This window comes from Mizuhopecten yessoensis, unplaced genomic scaffold, assembly GCF_002113885.1.
Source record: "Mizuhopecten yessoensis strain PY_sf001 unplaced genomic scaffold, ASM211388v2 scaffold10867, whole genome shotgun sequence".
NCBI classification, from domain to species: domain Eukaryota; kingdom Metazoa; phylum Mollusca; class Bivalvia; order Pectinida; family Pectinidae; genus Mizuhopecten; species Mizuhopecten yessoensis.
The window spans coordinates 2,025,629-2,048,166 of NW_018408761.1; the positions used below are offsets into that span (position 1 = coordinate 2,025,629).

The 22,538-nt window shown below is 36.3% G+C and overlaps 1 protein-coding gene across 1 annotated transcript; it reads right to left on the minus strand.

The window, feature by feature from the left end:
- Positions 1-7,339: 7,339 nt before the first annotated feature.
- Positions 7,340-22,468, minus strand: LOC110463110 (methylcrotonoyl-CoA carboxylase subunit alpha, mitochondrial-like). The gene is made up of 17 exons (XM_021517459.1): positions 22,388-22,468; positions 21,574-21,614; positions 20,854-20,993; positions 20,271-20,366; positions 18,864-18,985; positions 18,184-18,331; positions 17,626-17,747; positions 16,188-16,299; positions 15,488-15,569; positions 14,038-14,165; positions 13,222-13,405; positions 12,579-12,688; positions 12,181-12,383; positions 10,984-11,075; positions 10,311-10,498; positions 9,512-9,691; positions 7,340-9,022 (listed from the first exon to the last, which is right to left on the minus strand). Exons 1-17 carry the CDS (start codon positions 22,441-22,443, stop codon positions 8,897-8,899), a joined length of 2,130 nt encoding a protein of 709 aa, XP_021373134.1. The 5' UTR covers positions 22,444-22,468; the 3' UTR covers positions 7,340-8,896.
- Between the last annotated feature and the right edge of the window lie 70 nt (positions 22,469-22,538).

Here is a 22,538-nt window from a genome sequence, read left to right on the forward strand (position 1 = left end):
GTTTACAATGACAACTCGTGTCCATGGTTCGTATGTTTATACACCTTCTGAGAAAGAGCATTACCAACTTTTGTTTATTCATTACAATTTACACTTTTTTGAATAGTGATTTAGGTAATTTTTGACATTGTACTCCATATAAAACACATAAAACGAGGCAGTTTATAGGATGTTTATATAATTTATCACAAAATCTTAATTACTGCTAAAATTCAATAAAATGAAACATTTATTTTTAGATATTTAATAATCGCTATCAAATAGATCAAATTTGTTCAAAACTTAAATGCCTTCTAATGAGTTTATAGGGTGCATGTGACAAATGAGATAATTATAAGGATACGACTGCAAAATATGTGTCCATGAAACAATCGCGAGGTCTGGCAGTAGCAAGTAAAACCTATATTTGTATTGTTCGCGAAATAAAGAACACGCCAAGTAAAAGTTTTTACAGTAACATTACAATTGTGTAAACCTTTGAAATATATTAAGGGCGGATTAACAAGAGCGGTTTAATGACTTGGGCAACAATCTATACTGTATCACCAATATAATGAGTATGGGTTGAAATGGCGCAATATTAATATACACGACTATATGATATAAAGGACAAAGACCTCGGTATGGTAAAAAAGACAACAATCTCTCGAGATAATAAAAAAACCCACAAAAACAAGTCAACGGTCACATCAACAGCTAGTTTGTTTGGACAGCAGCATTACTGCCCTGTGTTTAAAGTGCAGGATATACATCCGATAACTGGAGGAAATACAACAACGAGTGAGACACAGATAAAACAATATCCAGCTCACACGCCACTGAAAGGTTTGTCTACAAAATAGTATGTGCAATTTTACTCCAATTCGCCAGTATATATCCCCTAACACATAGATGTGTTAGCTACTTTGGATTTCATCACTAGAGTGTGTTCTTTGCTGCCATCGTTATAACCCGTACCTACAGGTATTTATTTCACATTTTTTCAAATAACTTATATCTGTTGCACTTCCATGTATGAAGTGTATACTTAGGATTCTTATTTTATCTCGATGAACGTTTAAAAAGCAAGAAAATGTACAACATTATATTTTTAAGTGATTTTCAACACGCAGCAGACTTCTCACAATGATGAGAAATATCTTGTTAGATGTTTTCAATTGTGACCAGGTACATATATTTGCTACTGTTCAATCCAGTCGTTTTCTATTTCATACTCCTCTCTGGTTCGTTCATGCCAGATTTTACTAATGGGATGAAGCCTCGTACGCGTATATTCAGGGTGGATTTTACTAATGGAATGGAGCCTCGTAAGCGTATATTCAGGGTGGATTTTTCTAATGGAGTGAAGCCTCGTAAGCGTATATTCAGGGTGGATTTTACTAATGGAGTGAAGCCTCGTAAGCGTATATTCAGGGTCGATTTTTCTAATGGCGTGAAGCCTCGTAAGCGTATATTCAGGGTGGATTTTACTAATGGAATGAAGCCTATTAAGCGTTTAGTCAGGGTAGATTTTACTAATGGAGTGAAGCATCGTAAGCGTATATTCAGGGTCGATTTTACTAATGGAATGGAGCCTCGTAAGCGTATAATCAGGGTGGATTTTACTAATGGAGTGAAGCATCGTAAGCGTATAGTCAGGGTCGATTTTTCTAATGGAGTGAAGCCTCGTAAGCGTATAGTCAGGGTGGATTTTACTAATGGAGTGAAGCCTCGTAAGCGTATATTCAGGGTCGATTTTACTAATGGAATGGAGCCTCGTAAGCATATAGTCAGGGTCGATTTTGAAGGAGAATTGATCCCGGTTTGTGTCTGTTTGGGAATTTTGCGTCATCGTAACAGATTAGGTCATATGAAGATGGTGTCCAAATGTAAGGATCACTTAAAAGTGCCATCTAACTGATATGTCCTAACCTTGATACGTAGGCCGCGTATGACACTCTATCCTGTCACACATCAGCTTATTTTCCATAACGTTATACCATCGTATAGACAATGTAATTTTAATGTTATTTTAACGTTGATATGACATATTTCTTTAACGTTATATAACGTTATTTTAACGTTAATCAATGTTTGTAAAAATTGGTTGTACATTATACTGACAACGGGTTAATCAGTCCTTACTAACATATATTTTAAGCTGAACGTGAATCGGATAGACTGCTTACTATAAGGCCTTCGGTGTGTCGCGTTAGGGGACAGAACCACTATTGCTAATTATAAGGACTTCGGTTTGTCTCAGTTAGGGGACATAACCCCTATTGCTAATTAAACGGTCTTCGAGTTGTCTCGGTTAGGGGACAGAATCACTATTCTTCCCCACTTGGGCGAACGATCAAATATAAGGCCTGAAGCAAGGTATTGCCAAGGTAGGCGTTAGGAAACAAAACAAAAGTTCCTTAAAGGAAAGGAAATACAAATCATATCCCATGTGTTGCAATTTTTGCAGCAGATTAATATTTGGTCCCGTAGAAGATGTAAAAAAAACCATCATAATTCTGCAGGGGGTTCCCACATTAGTCGTCTCTTAAACATTAATTGGGAAACAGAAGGTATATTGTTTTCCCATCCCCCACCCTGCAGAGGAAATAAGTGACTTTACTGGTAGCGCGTCCATTTATAGTTTTGGTCCGTCGCATTCTCTTTTTTCTATATTCTAGACTGTAGCTAGGTATCTTGTATTTATTCTGAGATTCCTCCTGTGTTGTTCATCGAAAAAAGGTGTCTTGTGACATTGTGACAGATGATTTGACCACATATTATCTATCAAACTGGTATAGTAAAGGTTAGGAGGGGGGAATTATATGTATTATATGTATTTCGTCTTCCGAAAAATTTGAAATGTTCAAATATAGTTTCTTTTGTTTTAAAACAAAACTAGTTGGTTTTATAAACAGGGAATATGATAGTATTTGCTTTCGCTAGACACAGCTGGATACTTATCATGCAAACTGTTGAGTTTGGTTTGGACAACTGGGCCAAGAAATGTATGCATATGTTTATTTTTTTTTTGTTTTGCATCCAATCTGCTTACTCGTTTTTGAATTATGGACAGTGAATCCAATGCGGCATTGTGTCGTTTTTTCAACTGTCTGAAGTAGTTCCCCATTGAACCCATCACGCTGAAGTAGGAGCTATTCTTAAGTCATACGCATTAAGCCTTTGATTGTGGTTGAAAAGATAGGAATAAATGTGTTTAGAATAACTCAAAAATTGATTGGGGGTACTTTTGTGTCTGAAGTGCGGTGATATGTTAGCTTCGATGGACTTCTGATGTAGGATATATTACTGATGTTAATGGGATATATACCGGTATCCTTGTTGGCAAATGTGACCTTTACACAATCTCGAGTTACCGAAGATGAGTGACTATCCTTATGGAGTGTTAGTAGAATCATCTCATTACACTAGTAATACATAGGGAGACAGCGTGGTTCAAACATAGTAGACATACAATCGTTTCTCAGTATTTTCCGTAAGATCTTCAAACGTAACATGGCATTTACTTACAATGTTGTAATGTCTATGACTACACCTACATCTCCATTGAGAGGTGAATAAAGAAATGGACAAAACAATGCATACTGGACTTTACAAATTTCCAACCGAATCTTCACAGTCATTGCATCCATATGGCGCAGCATAACCAGTAAGTCTTAAGTAATGTTACTCTACAGTGCAGGTACTAAGTGCAGTGTTATTGGTTGGATAATATGATATTCTCTCTAAAGTACGGATCTTCATACACACAATAGAATGGCAAGGAACGTTGAGATGTTCATATAAAAGGTGATGGTATCCACTGTTAAATGTTGAACGATGACCATTCACTCAGTGTCAGCTACGTAATTGTAAGGTCGTTATCATTATCTGAGTTCTACTTAACGGGATTCTCACTACATTATTAGTGATTAGTTACCTACATACTGTCGGGGATTTGACGAGATATCGTGAAGGGTACCACAGGTGGTGCTTCAACTGATTAAGATAATATCTTGCTAGGCTTTTTGTGTGAAGAGGTTTTTTTAGCGGAACTGGATTTGATTGATCGTCGGCGTCCAGGTAGCTCAATTGGTGGAGCGTCCGTCCAGAGCTCGGAGGGTCCCGGGTTCGAACCCCGGTCTGGCAGTACATATTTCATCTCCTGTTATAGTGGTGCCTGTGACCAACCCTTGTTTCGAGCATTTTGTGTACGCTTGGCAAGGGGATACCCGAACCTCGGTTGTAAGTAGTTGTGTCTTGGGGGACGATGACTTAGAAAAGAAGGGAGGAATGTTGCGGAACTTTACTGGGTTGATCGTCGGCGACCAAGTAGCTCAATTGGTAGAGCGTCCGTCGTATAGAGTCGGAAGGTTCCTGGTTCAAACCCCGGTCTGGCCGTGCGTTTTTCCTCGCTTGTTATAATTATATACAAATAATAGAAGTCAAAATTGGATATATATTGATCTATTATTATTGAGAAAAAAATGCATTTTTATTACATAACAGTAAGCCAATTGGTAGGAGTAATTGTGAGCAGTGTGGTACTAGTTTATTGACGACACGTGGTGACAACCTGTCAATCTATGTATCATTATACTAAGTGTGGTGAAAGCGTATAGTGTATCAGTGTAACTCCCGCTCTAGGTATACAGGTATGTGCAAACTATCAAGTCACGAAACATACAATACTTTCACGATGTTCGTGGTCATTTACACGTAGATGTCTTTCTGAAACCTAACTGCCTACCCAATCTGAAGTATCTTTAAAAGCATTGCACATTACAGTTTTCACAAATAATCTAAGACAGATAATATGACATGGTGTTGTTATGTGCAGTAGGACAGATCTATTTTCAGATCCAGGATCTCAACTTTTACCTTGCTCCGACGTTTAAAGCAAATGTATAAGCTCTTCGAACAATGAATTTCCTTTAAAAGTTTCTTTCACCGGTGAGAAATTTATGAATAGTTTAGACCTTCTTTGATACCGGAAAAATAACCATAAATTTTAATATCTTTTACACACTGAAATATTGACGAATTCGACGAGAACCCGTCTTTGAATGGTATGTACTTTGAACATGGGATTCCACGAGAGAAAGAGTCGGAGACAATATTTGGCGTACGCGAGTATTATTTTTATCTAGTACGTACGCTCAATTGTGTAATAAACAGGTGATGTTGAATTTAGAGCATAATACAAACGTAACAACATTTTTCTGACCAAGGCAAAATATATTTATTGATCTTTTAGACGTTAAGGCACTAAATGCATTACCGTTTTGTCTTCTGTAAAGCGTTCAGTTATATTCAGAATAACAAACGAAATATAACATGAACTTACCATACATCAATTTTTGGAAATACGTTGTGGACGCTATGGAAAAGACGCAAAAAATATGTAAATAATGTTTTATCTGTAAGAGAACTTTAATTTTGCCAAATACAACAAAACAAATCCCAAAACACTCTCTACTACGGTATTACACAGTAGTTAATACAGGCTGGTATTACTATGTAGGTTTTAATGTGTCCTGATATCAAATAATATACAGTAGAGTTATTACTACTTTAAAGTAATGCCTTTCAAATATATTTGGCTTGTACAATTAATAAATAATTATTTTGCATTTGTATTTATTTGAATTATTTACCTTATGATGCCATTGTATATATGAACTTCCTCACCAATAAAAGTAAAATCGCCTCCACACCCATACGCATGCTTTATTTAATAGTCGGCCATTACTACAGACATATATGACATTACTATTATTGATTGGCGCTTGGGATCGTAAGGATGTCACCGAAAGCGACGACGTCGATGGTGCGTGACGTGCAATGAAATCTCCCTATAGCACTGAGCGGGTGAGGGATCAATAGTTATACAGACGATATTCCACAAACAAACAAAGCGCGGATGGTGTTTTGGTAACCTATGTTTTATCGGTTGACAGTTCGTTTACTGCCGTTTTATTCATTCATTTCATTTTTAAAAAATGTCACCTTATGTTCATCAGCACTCGTCCTATCCAAGACAATAGCTTTTAACGTCATTGGGACGTCAAATTTGAAACAAAAGACAAACGTCAAAATGGCGCCGTTGAACGTTGTCAATGGTCGCAGAATATTTGTTTTTCGAAAACTTGCATGCATTCTTGATTAAGTGCTAAACACAATATTGATTCGTCTACCTTTTATATGAAATTGATAAAACTCGTCCAATATTGTCTTTCTAGCTTAAAATTTATAAAAGGTTAACCAATCAATAATAACAAAAAGGTCCCAAATATGGCAGTTTGTGTTTCCTATCTAGTCGTCATGTGTTGCGAAACCGATTATTACCTAGTGAGTAAATAATGAAGAAGTATGTTGATCTCTAAGGCGCCGTTGGTTAATAGAACGGTACGGTACAGAGTAACGCTTACCAGGACTTTAAGAGGGACATCCTGACAGGGTGCTACACGGTGTCCTAAAATCGCTTACCTTTCAACACCCTGAACTGTATTTGTAAAAACTATCTCATTTATACACTATAAGATAAGGTTCTTGGCTCATTTGATATGAAGGTCGATGTTTTATGTGACTTGTTGTTTTGATATCACTACCCTGAATATCGCCATTTGGGCGTGTCATAACTTGGATCTGACCTAGATATAAATGACTAGTGTCATCGGTGATCAGAAGACGCTAACCCTCCCGGAACCCATGGTCTTAATCTCCTTTTACTTTTTCAATATTTTCCATGTAAATCCTTTTCTTTATATTTTGTATATGTTTTATCGATTTTTAGTTCTTATAACAGTTTATTGACACTTCGGTACTCTCTTGTTGTCTAATTTGTATGAGGTACATTTAGTACCTTTAAGGATTGGAGATGAGTGCTTGATCTTGCGACCTTGGTTTCACCAAGTTCTTTTATTCATATATATCGATTTTGTATTCCAATTACGTCATTTTGTGTTGATATTGTGAATTTCGAAATCCAAGACTTGTGCTCTCGATACATGTATTTACTTAAAATGTCGAAGGCTCCGTAGGCGCCACCTTTTTGGATGAAAGAGACGACTATTCTGAAAGCTTTAATGAAGATCTAATCTAAAGAATTGTGCAGTAACTCACTGCTAACATTGATGGCTTTGAAGTTGGGTGTAATCGTCAAAGGACATGTATCTGCCTGGCCGTGCCTACGAATATTTAAACACATATTTCAGGGGTGTAAGTGTTGGTATGGAGAGAAAAAAATTAAACTCATAGTATATGGTGCAAGTATTTATATATTTCACATGAAGTAACTCTATATATTTTTAGTAAGCTTCTTCCCCAATCACAACAAAAAAAACAGTGAGAACATTTTTAACATTTTTTTAATTTTATTTTATACGAGTAATCACACTTTTTCATATTATGTAAAAAATGTATATAGTGAGTATCAAATACACTTGGTATTGTTCATTCATAATCCAAGACACACACACAAACATATACATGTGTATTTATATCATAAAATTTGTATCACATCCTCACATAAATAACATGTTTAACAACCAAAACAGCTCTCAGTATTCATTGTAAAGAACTTGAAACAACAGCGTAAAGCTCTACTTCAAACAAGCGATGAATAACCCTATTCCAGTACGGAAACAAAACCTTCAGTCACGTAAACGTCATTTTCTTACTCATGACATTAATCATGGTGTTTTTATATTGAAATTTCAAATACATGTAATCAGACTGGCATTTCATACTTAATAACACTAAAAAATGTCATTACTTTTTTTCATAACTAACAAAGTTGCAGCAGGACAACCTGCTCTCACAAATTGTAAAAGTCAGTATTATTTTGGACTATTTCAGATGCAAATATATGGGAATGTGGAGACACTTTTCATTTTGACAGCCATTACCTTCAATGTATTCCCCCTCCTAGCTAATTATTGTAGACCCCATCACCTATATATCTATATTTATTTTTCCTCTCCCACCCTTAAATGTAAACCCCAGTATATATTTGATAAGAAATGTCCCCTACCCTCTTAATGTAAAACCCAACTATATATTTAATAAAACATGTTTCCTGCCCCCTTCATATATCTATATCTGGAATGACAGAATATAATGTTTACAAACATTATTGACATAGTTCACAATGACACTTATATGGTTGTAATTTGTTCATAATTCGTTCAAGGCTTTTTGTCTATTTTTTAAATTTAATTTCCAATTTCTACATCACAAACGTTTAAATCATATCCTGCTAATTGAACACATCATTATCAAATGAAGTTACACATTGCATATCTATAGTTTCATGAAATAGCTTTTTGAAATATTGGCTGTGATAAAATTCTGATAAAATTGTAGCATTTTTCTCTCATATACGTTTTTCTGTGTTGATATTCACAGCCACAGTGGAAATATTAGTGTTGGATTGGAAGTAAATGACTACAGGTACCCAAGTATTCCGTAGCAATAATAAAGTTTTTTCTGTCCTTAAATATTTTAACGACACAAATGTTTATTGCTGTCATGGAACCTACCCTAGTTCATTATGTGATTAACTGCATATGAAAGATAAATGTTTGACCTGTAAGGGTTAAAAGATGTTGAATTGTATTTCATGCTTATTTGATGTGTCACATTTGCTAAATCTAACATTTGTTCATACGTAATCATAGTATCTAGTGGCTTACCAGAAACATTTGAACCAGCAAATAGTTCAAAAACCTTGAACGGTGAAAGGAACATACACAGAAGTTTCATGTTTACAGTATAAATAGTTTAACCTGAGATTTTTGCAGGACTTCCCTTTTGTTCACAGGTTTGGAATTTCGCCATATGTTCTAAACACTTACTTCTAATTCACAATTAAATGTCCATGGTCTGTTGTTAAATGACTAGAATGACGTTTCCTTCAGTCTGTCTCCCCTTCTTCTGGATCAGCCTCGATGTGGACTAGGACAGCACCCTTTGGTACAGTGTCACCTTCTTTGAAGAACACCTTTTTTACCACTCCAGCCGTTGGTGATATTATGTTATACTGTGTAGATAAAGAGAACTTATATTAAATGTTAAAGTTGAAATAATAAACATACATATTATCTAACAAGATGCATTGATTTTTTATTATATATTTACTTCTTTTTTTATTTATTATTAAGTGAATGCCTAGCATAACATATGGACATTACAGAAGAATTTCAAGAAGCTCAGAAAAGTCCTCTTGAAAATTAACCAAATCACTATATTTGTGTTTGTAATAGAAAGCTGATAGAGTAAAAACAGGAAATATGAGAACATTGATTTAAGTTTGTTTAGATTCCACAGTTCAATCTGGTCATATTGCTATCATTTGGATAGTGACATATCAACATTATATGGGAATTTGGCGCTACACCAAGGATCATGTATAAAGGCATTGTGAAGAAATAGGGACATAAAAAATGTGGTAGTCAGCAGGCTCTTAAATGTACTTTAGAGTCGTTATATTAAGTGTTTACTGTACTGTAACATTGATGTGCACTCATACCTCCATTTTCATGGCTATCATCTTGACAAGCGGCTGTCCCTTGGTCACAACATCGTCAACACTGACCATCACCTTTTCTATGACCCCTGGCATGGGAGCAACAGGGTCCCCAGTACTGGCTTTGGACCCAGACGCACTTAGATACTCGGGCACCGGCAGAGTCAGGTCCTGTCTGCCATCCTGAAAACAGATATCAATATTTCTGTGAAGAACTTGACTATATAGATAATTACAAATATACGGTATACTTTGAAAATTTTACTGCAGTTCAATTATCTCCTTTTTCGCGCTCCCTACCGAGGGTGAATTCATAATTACAGTAAATATTAGTCAACAGCATAATTAATATAGTAATTAAACGTGAAGGGCAAAATTAACACTTGATGGAAATTGATTTCATTAGTAAAGGGCGAAAGTTGGACTGGGCGAAACATTTCTTGGTATACATTAGTCCGTCCTCATTTAAAACACTATTCTGTGTTTCCCAATATTTATTATGTTTCAAAATTTACATTATTTAGTTGAAAAACCTTTCTCTCCACTAGCTTTTTATTTTAACTGATTTCAAATAAATGTATAAAATATAATGATGAATTTCACCTGGACAAAAATGTCAACTTATACTTTCACTGAGGGCTTCTCTAAAATAAACTGTATCTATTCAATTATTTTAAGACTCCGTTAACATATCTTACATAAGTGTCCCCTTGATATTGTGAGACCCACCTCTGCCTACCAGCACAACACTGTTCAAATGCTACTGTATATGTTAACAAATGTCTCCCTGTTGTAAACATACCAGTGAGAATATGTGAATGGAGGATCCCATCCGTACTATGCGAGCACTAGAGAATTTCCCGTCAATGTTACATGTAATATTCATCTCGTCGCCCTCTTTACGCTGAGTGGCAGTCACATGATACTGCCTGTCCTTGACCTTGATGGAGTAGGAGCCGTCTCTGTTAGACTGCACAGTTATCTGAACTTCTGAAAAACAATTCATATTACAATTATTCACAATTAGAATTCATGACCTCAAGAAATATTCACAGATTACATGTACATCGTACTACCATTTCCAAACTGACCAGATTTTGCTGTTGCGCATTTACTGTTATCGACAATGAATATGAAACAAGTAATATGAACTGAATATCGATCACTCTTGCTGGCCCGGATGTTGGTTAGGGGATCTTAATATGGGAAGAAACCAGAGTTTCCAATGAAAAAAAGCCTCAGTTTACAGTATGTGTTTTGATTAAAACGTCTTAATAACAATGCTGAGGGTAAACATGTTGGAAGATTTTAAAATTGGGAAACAAAAGCAATACACAATTAAAAGTAGTTTATTGTGCTAGGTTGTCTTGTGCTAGGCTGTCTTTCAGTTATTAAATGGAGGTAAAATCAATATATCTTAAACAGTCAAACTGTGTGCTACAAATAAAATTAATGTAATGAATTTTCAAACTTACTCTCATCTCCATCCTGAAGGACAATTATTCTTATTAGCTGTGAGTTCACTCTGGCAGCTGTACACAGTGTAAAAGGTGAAAATGGATCTAAAAAAAAAAAAAAAAAACCACTAAAAAAAGATTGAAAAAAGAATAAAGCAGATGTCATCAAGAGGAAATCAGGACAAAATGATCTAGGATAAATGTTGGTGATCACATTCTTCCAGAGAACCTAAATATTCTGGAGAAAATGGCAGGAAAAATGTTACTGGTGTATAAAGTGATTTCAAGTCCAAGACAGAAGAAATGAGATACATATATATGTAGAGGACCTGGACTGGGTCGATCTCAGGCGACAAGTTAGTTCAATTGGTTAGAGCGTCCGTCGAGTGTTCGAGGGGTCTCGGGTTCGATCCATGTCTAACCGTTGCATTTTCTCTTTCCTATGACAAATTACATACTACATACAAAGTGTATTTACCCCTAACTATACACAGCCTACCTTTAGTAGCTGTTGATCTTTCCCTGGCTCTGACAGCCTCCTGATGTACCAGGGAGATAGCAGCTTGACATAGAGCGGTGTCAGACACCGTCCTCTCAGGGAACAGTTGGTGTATTTACCCCTAACTTATACACAGCCTACCTTTAGTAGCTGTTGATCTTTCCCTGGCTCTAACAGCCTCCTGTTGTACCAGGGAGATCGCAGCCTGACATAGAGCGGTGTCAGACACCGTCCTCTCAGGGAACAGTTGGTGTATTTACCCCTAACTTATACACAGCCTACCTTTAGTAGCTGTTGATCTTTCCCTGGCTCTGACAGCCTTCTGTTGTACCAGGGAGATCGCAGCTTGACAAAGAGCTGTGTCAGACACCGTCCTCTCAGGGAACAGTTGGTGGATTTACCCCTAACTTATACACAGCCTACCTTTAGTAGCTGTTGATCTTTCCCTGGCTCTGACAGCCTCCTGTTGTACCAGGGAGATAGCAGCCTTACAAAGAGCTGTGTAAGACACCGTCCTCTCAGGGAACAGTTGGTGTATTTACCCCTAACTTATACAAAGCCTACCTTTAGTAGCTGTTGATCTTTCCCTGGCTCTGACAGCCTCCTGTTGTACCAGGGAGATCGCAGCCTAACAAAGAGCTGTGTCAGACACCGTCCTCTCAGGGAACAGTTGGTGTATTTACCCCTAACTTATACAAAGCCTTCCTTTAGTAGCTGTTGATCTTTCCCTGGCTCTGACAGCCTCCTGTTGTACCAGGGAGATAGCAGCTTGACATAGAGCGGTGTCAGACACCGTCCTCTCAGGGAACAGTTCATTATAGTGTTGTGGAATGAAGTCTGTGTGCACTTGAGCTGCCTCAAAGTGTGGGTTGCCTGCAAGGTCCATCAGAAACTGGATGTTTGTACTTAAACCAAGCACCTGTTAAACCAAGCATTATCATACAATCAAACAATCAATTAGATTAGATCTCAAACACAAACGTATACTTAGTATTTATAGGTGAATATATGATTCAAGGGACTGTATATTTTAAGAATCCTCCTCGTGAACTTGTTAAAACAATGATATGTACAGGCAGATCCAGCTACCATATTTGGTAATGATAGCACTTACATGGTAGTCAGCCAGTGCAGCCTTGACACGGCGCAGTGCAGAACCTCTGTCCTCTGACCAAACCACAAGTTTGGCGATCATTGGGTCATAGTAAACAGATACCTCGTCACCTGTAGTGCAAACAAAATAAAACTTAAATACTCGCTATCAAACACCTTTCTTTGCGCAGAATTCTCTCCCACTCCTTTTTTGCACACAGTGTCCAACTATAGTCAAAGTTAGAATAAATGTTTCACATTTTCCCTCATCTTGATTAATTGTATAAAATTTTATCAAATCAATAACAAAATAAAAGTGATGACACTAAATTAGCTGATGATTTTCTATAACTAGCAAGTGACCTTGACCTCGGCATTGGAACTTTGAAAGATGAATGTGTCCAAAATTTTCACTTGCTAAACCTTTATATAAAGTTTTATTGTTGAGAAAAGAACACACTATGATAGTTATGACATCGAAGACTCAGGATGGGACAGACATAGGTGAAATTATTGATATGCCCACATCTATAAAATTTTGGGGTATAGAAAAATAGACACCATCATTACCCAAAAAGACCTATATTATACAGCTAATGTTACAATGTACCTAGAATAATTTGCACAGTGGTATGTTTCACAAGAGCTCTCTGGTGAACACCTACCTTGTCTGACGCCGGTGTCAATCCTGGTGTTTTCATCAGAAGCTGGCGTGGTTAGGTGTAGTAATGGCCCTGCCCCTGGCATGAAGGTATTGTTAGGGTCCTCAGCATAAATACGAGCCTCAAAAGCATGACCGTTGAACTGTATGTCTTTCTGTTCAACAGGAATCTTCTCACCACTTGCCACCTAGACATAAGAGATAAACCGTTGCCGCTTAGAGTGAGGCTTTTATTTATGTGAATAGAATAAGAAAATGTGAAAGAGGAACCCTTATAAGACTATAATGAATAACTTCAATTCAGCAATTTTTCATGGAAAGTCCCAGTTAAAATACACGTTTTTGTTTAAACATATTTATTGATCAAATGATTCAAAATGATTGAACAACAAGTTTTTAAAACTTATAACAGTTCTCTGCATAATACAACAAAATGTATGTGTATAGATATGTTTTTTAAAATAATCTTTTTGGGAAATCGAGCAGAATGAAACAAGTATTTTGAATATTAGATTCACAATGTCAAGGACAGTATGAAATGTGGAGGTTCAAGTCTAGAAGCTAACACTCCTGCAGGAGTGAGTCTGTACATCATGTAGGACTGTAGGAGTTCCAGTCTAGATACTGGGTTACACATTCTAGCAGAGCATGATTTGTAAAACGTGTTACACTGTGGAGGTGCCAGTCTGGACATTGTGAAACAATCTAACAGACGCTGGTTTGTGCAATGTTTAACAGTCGAGCAGGTTTTGGTTCGTACAATGTGTGGGGTTGAAGCAGTCTCTGTTGATATGTTATTTACATATGTAACACAATTTACCCTGATCTGCCACTCCACCAGGTCTGTGCCCGTTATCATCTCAGTTATAGGGTGCTCCACCTGCAGTCGTGTGTTCATCTCCATGAAGAAAAACTTCTGGTGTTTGTCCATAATAAACTCAACAGTACCTGGGAATGAGGGAAAGAAACTATAACTCTATAAAAAACTTTGATTTCACACAACATTGTTTTCAAATCAAAATACATGCACACACATAATTGAATTGATGGTTTCTGTATTGTATTGTCTGAAACTATGGTACTGTAGAAATATATACTGCCGGGTTGAATTTTGAATAAAAATAACACAATTGAACAGATGTTACAACAAAAGGTCATTTACAAATTTCAGATGAACACAATGTCGTGTTGAAATTAAGATAAAACTTACACTTACAATTGAACAAATAATATATTGAGATGTCATACAAATTTTCAATGAACATAACACTGTCACCAGAAGAAAAATATTGACTGTCAGTCCATAACTGCTTTACAAGCATTGAACTAAACAGTTGGTTTAAAAAAATAGATTTGTTTTTAATATCTTACAATTCATAATTCTTTTAATCAATAACTGCATTTTTGTTATCTGAAATTTCAGCACCTAGACCATTGTTATGCTGTGATACACAGTTGTGAATTATTCGTGAATAAAAGTAAATCAGCCAATGAACAATTTTTGTGAAGCTCGACCATCTTTGACCTTATCCAGACCCCAAATAACATGTTTCAGATCCCCAGTGACTCGGCTCAGACCTTCCTGACTGGCCAAGATCTCTTATGACTTGGTCCAGACTCTCAATGATTTGGTTCAGACACCAGGGACCTGTTTCTTTATGCGGAACAACCGGTACGTCCGTTTTAAATGTAACATTATTAGGTATATATCCTGACGGACCTGCAAATGTTTATGCAGGTCTTGCAAGGCTTTGTCAAGGCTCGCCTGAAAGTAGCATCAGATTACTGGGGTCTGACCTTATTTTATAAACAATTCGATAATAATAATTTGAGGTTCTTATATAATGCTTTATCACAACCTAGAACCTTTGCAACCAGCCAATATCTTTCTCAACTCCCTGGGGAGCATACAGCCAGTGCTGCCATGTTGGTGCTCACACCTAGCATTCAACAATTCTAGCACTACCCAACCACATACTCATTTACAGCTGAGTAGACTGGAACAAGCAGAGTAAAGTATCTTGTTCAAAGATACAACACAGTGCCGTGATGTGACTCAAACCCACAACCCTTCGGTCATGAGCCCAGCGTCCTACCACCAGACTATCGTGCCTCCATCCTAAATGAACAACTCTGGTCCAACCGGTTCAACCGTTTGGACCGCGATAAACGAAAACAGCCCAAGTGACCAGATCCCTACTTACCTGTTCCAGATCCCTATGACTTAACAACCTACTGACCCTCTGTGACTTAGCTAGACCCTTACTGACCTGCTCCAACATAGTCGACAGCCCGTGCTGCCCGCACTGCCGCCTCACCCAGAGATCTTCTCACTTCATCTGAAAGCCCAGGCTGAAAATGCGACAGTAACTTGAGGAGTGTAAAATAGTTACTTTGTTGCTCGTATGTATTCTGCAGTATGTGCTATATATCTTTAATAATAGACAAAAACACCACTAATATTCTTTATCAGCAAATTTAATGGTTAGTGATTATTTTACTAAAAAAAGAAAAAAATCTTTCAAAGGTTGATAATAAAAATAATATTATTTGAGATTTTTATGCGCAGGGATGTTTGGGAACACTAGGGAACCAGGGTCAAATTGGGAAAGATCAAAGACAAAACTACCATAGAAAAATTGTTTATCTTTTCAAATGGAAATCATTTGTGCAATGAAATGCAATATCACTGTCTATCATACTAAAAATATCTAATCTAAATTTTTAAAACATAAAAACATAACCAAGTACATGTTGTTGTTTTTTTGCACAATGGGAGATCATTTTGATAAAATGGCGATCATTTTCAATTGGGAGTGGCTTTGTTTGACAGACATAAAGAGGAGGTGATAAATATTTGTACGATATCATACGATGTCACAAAATACAATTTCTTTTGTTGATTTCTAAGTATCATTGTAGCAGCTGTTTCAATGTATAAACTAACAGCAGAGACAGCTATCAACTTACTGCTGGTGCCTCTTCTATGATTTTCTGGTGGCGACGCTGTACGCTGCAGTCACGCTCAAATAGATACACGTGGTTGCCATGCTTGTCCCCAAACACCTGTACCTCCACATGTCTGTGATATAACAAATTTTGTTCTTAATAAAACAACTGAAGTGAAATAGGTTTAAACTATGTGCTCTAAATACACAGGAAAACAACTACCTCTTACTGTTGAGTCAGTCTAGTGGACTACATAAGTACACTTTGTATAAAAAAAAAAATGAGTTGTCTGACGTTTGGTTGGGCCGACACTATGTGCACAACTGTTTGTTTTATATTATTATATCTTTTACCTTTAAAGTTAAATTTTACTGTTGGTTAACATATAGATGGACAGTTCAGAACTTTTTTGATAGTGTAAAAGATAATACTTTATATATGAAATATCGGTAAAAATGAACCAGATCCAATCTCTAAAACACAAGCCAATCTCTATAACACAAAGTCTACCATACATAGGTTTGTTGGATATGGAAACTCTACCCACAGGTGCAGAACTTGTTTTCAGAACCTTGGCAAAGCCTCGGTACTGACCAAAATTTTACATCTGAGGGTAGAATATCATCCCGTCAGCAAAGCCTTGGTTCTGACCAAAATTCTGCACTCTCAGGTACAATATCCATATCCTGATCAACAAAGCCTCGGTTCTGACCAAAATTTTACATCTGAGGGTAGAATATCATCCCGTCAGCAAAGCCTTGGTTCTGACCAAAATTCTGCACTCTCGGGTACAATATCCATATCCCGATCAGCAAAGCCTCGGTTCTGACCAAAATTCAACATCCCTAGGTAAAATGTCCATATCCCACATACCTACATAATAATTGACTCTTTTTCTCCCACCTTTTAAATGAAATTTTGGTAAAACAGGACTAAGACAATGTAAATAGCAACACATCTAGATATAATGTACACAAACTAAAGTCATATTTGGAAAGAGCAGATAAAAGTAAGGTATACCACAAATATAGAGACCCATGCAAGACCTTCTTGGCAAGTTTGTTCAACAATTCTTACATTCTTGAAGTGGTGGCACTTGCAGAAAACAAGACCGCCAGTCAGTCAAATAACGTTTTGACGCATTTTCAACAAAACACTGTCGTCTGATTGTGATGTCACAATAGTACAGGTCACTGTGAGCAACCATGTGGGATACACATATCCCAGATGTGTGTTCCACATGGGACAACTGTATCTTTCATATGCCAAGGTGGAAGAAAATAGTGTCTTTTAACTAAACCTCACGGGAGAAGTCCTGCATCAAAGTTCATATACAATACATATTTCTATAAAGAGCTTGTAAACTTTGATATATTCAAAACACATTTTCTTCGCCCACAATATAAAGAAGTACCGAACAAACTAAAAAAATCCTTTTAAAACAGAAAATAGGAATTACCTCGGTTTTTCTACATATTTTTCGAGCAACATGACATCATCACCAAATGATTTCATTCCCTCTGCCTTTGCTGAATCCAACTGCGACTCAAATTCTTCAGCATTGTGAGCAATCCTCATACCCTAAACACAAAATTGTACAAGTCGCTGTTTAAAAGTATTAAGGAACTGGCCCCAGTTTCATGAAAATTCCTACATTTCCATTGGAAAGCATTGCTAGAGCTAGGACAATTTACGATCATAAAAAGTCAAAACAAAAACATACTGGACTTTTGGGTCGGGAATATATGGTAAGTACAAGTAGGAAGGCATACCTCTTAGTTTTATTATGCAATACATTGTATTTTGACTTTTACAGACTGTTTAAACGACATACGAAAAATGTACAATAAAAATTAAATGTCAGGTTACCACTTTTTTTTTTTTTTTTTTTTTTTTTATCTTTCGGACTAACACAGACAAACAGAAAGAAAGTTTGAAATTTGCTGCATTTGTGTTTAAGTATCCTAATGTTGACAATCTTTTCCCTGTATGGTAATTTTTCGGGAGACAAACCCACCTTTCCTCCCCCTCCCCTCACAGCCTTGATCATGACAGGGTAGCCAATCTTAGCAGCCTCTGCAGCAAGTGTGGCAGTTGATTGGTCCTCACCATGGTAACCCTCAATGATAGGCACTCCAGCAGCAGACATGATGTACTTTGATGTACTGGATACCACATTAAAACAGGTAATTCATTATTTCATAAAGCTTTTATTCCAACAGTACACAGAAATAAACATAAAAGATAAACTAAAATGAAAATGAGCTTACAGGAAAAATGTAAAATTTTTGTCTGTAAAATTTGGTTGTAAATATTGGCTACGGAACTCTCATTTGACCGGCCAAACCAAATGAGGCTCAGGGTATCAGTAAGGGACATACAGTACCTGTAATTGTTTTTTTTATAAAACTACTTTAAATGTTTGAAGCTGTAAAGCAGTGAAAGCCTTTATTGATTTAAATATTTTTTCCTAATTCCAACAGAATCAATCGTGAATTTAAACAATATACAAAAAATTCAAATGCATTTTAAAAGAAAGAAGTACATAACTTCATAGCTTCATTTAATTTCCTCTTACAAATTCAAACCATCACCAAATATCTGTTTGAAGACCGAAAATAAGTATTTGGCAAAATTTGATTATTTACAGTATAGTACATGTAGTTATAGTACATCATACACAGTCAAAATATATACCTCTTGATGCCCATGTCTCTTATGGCCGAGGCTGGGGGACCAATAAATTCCACCCCCTCTTTCACACACAGCTCTGCAAATTCTGTATTCTCTGACAGGAAGCCATATCCAGGATGTACAGCCTTTAAACAAATAAAGTTGCCAACAATGAAATTATATAAATTTGGAGTTTCAATTGATGAGTTCCCAATATCCTTTTCAAGCATGAAAGTTTAAAAGGACCTCATTAAATTTCAAGCATCCCAATTAAACAACACAGATGGACTCTCGCCAGCATTGAAAAAATATCCCATATCTGGAAAACTTGGCAAATTCCGCAAATATAGGAACAGATTAAGAAACAAGGGCACCACAAAGAGGTATATAATACGCCCGTCACATGTTGAATGACCAGCTGTTTGTATGATTGATATATGAAATATTTCTGAGTAATTAATAGTAAAGGAGAATAGTTTTTCAAACATGATAGATCAATACGTGTTATACAACATCATGGAATGCATGCAGTATTGCATTATTGGCACCAAGGGGAATAACTCTATTAATTATAGTGACATATTCAGGACACATTACTCCAACAATTATGATGAAGATATCAAGAGAACACCGCTTCAGAAAGTGGATAAATGGCCCTATCTCCGTAAGTTATTGTCAGATATTGATGGTTATCAAACTTTTCCGAGCTGTTATCGTAATAAACCTTCCTATTGGAAGTTTGAATTTAATCTGTTAAACATTACTGTAGTGAAGATAACGAGCAGACACCGTTTCGTAAGTGGATAAAGGGCCCTAACTCAGTAAGTTATCGTTGGATATTGGTGGTTATTGAACATGTCCGAGTTGTTATGGTAATGAACCTTCTTATGAAGTTTGAATTTAATCTGTTGAAAATTAGTGAAGATATCAAGCAGACACCAGCCCAGCCGCCTGCCAACATCTTTCGATGGGCGTAAAAAATGGTAAATTTCAAGTTAGCTGAATGTTTTCAACAGCAAACTTACCTTTTGTATTCTGTATTCAAATGTTCTCATTCCTTTCACCTTTAACTTATTCATGAATCCAGTACTTACATTAATCACTTATATTAAGGCACAGGACACTCAGATATGTATTATAATGCACCCATCACAGGTAACCCACATTCACTTCTACTATCGTTTAACAACTAAAGGAACAGAATAGCACATTACTTTAAAAATATATTAAAACTGCATGACTAGATATGAATAAATCAATTTTGATTTCCTTTAAATAGTCTATATAACTTCTGACAATGCTAGCCTGTATAGATAATTTCAATATGCAGAAGCATTGTCCTCTTTTTCCACTGACAGAACTTTTCAGTCATGTCAATAAATCTTTTAAATTGCATGGATAAGGTTTACAAATGTAAGCTGAACAATTTACCTGTGCTCCAGATGCTTTCACAACATTCATGATTTTGTCCTGACATAAGTAACTCTGTGAAGCTGCAGGAGGTCCAATATTATAGGCCTCATCTGCCTGGAACAGAATAGGACATAGTTTTAAACTAAAACAGAATGAAATTGTGCTTTTCCTGTCAGATCGAAAGTTTTTAAAACTCATCCTCACAACTAAAACACAAAAAATGCCTTAAAATGTTGCAACATCAGGGAACTGATGGGTAGCACTGCACTTCCATGTACATATATCATAGGGGACTGTAGCGTAATCCTCCCCTCAGCTTTTTGGCAACTTCTTTCTGAATATTCGCAATATTTTCACAAGTTATACCCCACTGTACTGCTGTTGCTCAGTAGTTCCAGTACAGCTTCAGACATACAAGTTAATTAATGTACGAGTACATGTACATATTGTATGTTATCACTCCATTTACATTTCTTGGGTATTACCAGTAAAGTTGTTGAAAGTCATCAAATGTTGTTTTCATTGAATTTAACTTAATTTTTGCTGACAACAAAAAACATATTTTCAAAGTTATCTTTTTTTAAAAATATGATTGTGTTACCATGGAAACATGTAATGAGTCTTTGTCTGCATCGCTGTATACAGCAACAGTCCTGATCCCTAGGCGACGAGCGGTACGTATGACACGACAGGCTATCTCACCTCGGTTAGCAATGAGGATCTTATCAATGTGCTGAACACCTGTAAAGAAATCAGAAAAGTAACCTCCAATTTAATGTATATAGTTATATTGAATAATTTCTCTAACTTTGGAAGATTTTGACATTTGACCTTGAAAGTAAATCAAGGTCATTTATTTCAACAACTTTGACAACCTTCTGTTCAAGTGCAGCTAGCAGACAAATATTGTGACTCTTGGCCTTGTAGATCTGCAGGAGAAATTTGAGGTTTGGAATGCAATAGATACTTGTGACTTTACATAAGAATAAATACCTAGCTATTTGAACAAACTTTATATCCTCTAGCAAAGCAAGCTAGATGACAGAAAGAAAGACTCCACACCTCAAGATTATGTAGATTAAGTCATTTGTTAGACCAGTATACCTTGATTTTTTTTCAAATGGCCATTCATATCTATAAACACATCTGAGAGTCCTTCACCCTAACAAGCTACAGTAGATATGTAATGACACCTTATTTATAATAAGCCTTATGGTTTGATAGATATTGACTAAATAACAATGAAAAATTACAAAACCTCATAGACACTGTGCCATAAATACTGAAGATTTGGATGAGCTGTATTTGTCCTTGTACTCACCATCTGTGGAGTGATGTTGTCTAGTGATATTCTGTTTTCCTCTGTAATATAAAAAGAGGTACATTATTCTGGTAAATGTATACATTACCATGATGCTAGCATTCAAACTGACATTTTTTTTCTCCTTTGCCTTTAAAACTAAATTCACCATACACTTCTATGCTACTCTAATGTTACATGTCTAAGGTTTGCTGCAAGATAACATGATTATTTCCAAAAGTAATTTCTGTTTCTCATCCAAATGAAAACAGTCCACATTAACTAAAACCTCCTCTTTGGGTGATCTAGCTGTTATATTTGACTGTGTATGATCCGATGAAGTGGGCTGACAAAGTAAGCTTCATAGGTAACAAACAAAAGGCGATGATATAACACGGGTGTCAATCTTCAGACCCCTTTTAATAGACTATATTACCACAGGAGTCTGAAATAGTTAGAAATAATGTTATTTTAATCGTCGTCAGAAAGCTACGTTATCGCAGCTGCCCCCACCCCCACACTTAAGTCCGATCACTTCATTATCTAAAATGAACTTCAGTAATCGACAGGTACAGACCCCGTACAGTGCCAATGGTAGGAGGCTTCAAGGCTGCTGTAACGCGTATGTTACAAAGTTACAATATGATATCATCGTATGTCTGCGAGGGGCATCAGAATGTAAACAAATCGTAACCAGTGTGTTAAAGTTAGGGTCATGTCATATTACATTTTTTGCGACTTTCTCCAATAAGCAAATCGTATACGTGACGCAAATAGAAGTGTTTTTGTATTAGGTTTGTTAAGCTCATTTGCAAGTTGTAATCAAGCTGACAACCTGATATATTGACTAAAAAGTCTTTGGAGTGTCCTTCGACTTGGTAGGCTGGCCATTTTGGTTTGAAATTTGTTGTGATATAAGCGGCTTACTTCTGTATCCAACAGAAGCTTAGATATTTACGGTTAATTCTACAAAGGCATCGTTTTTA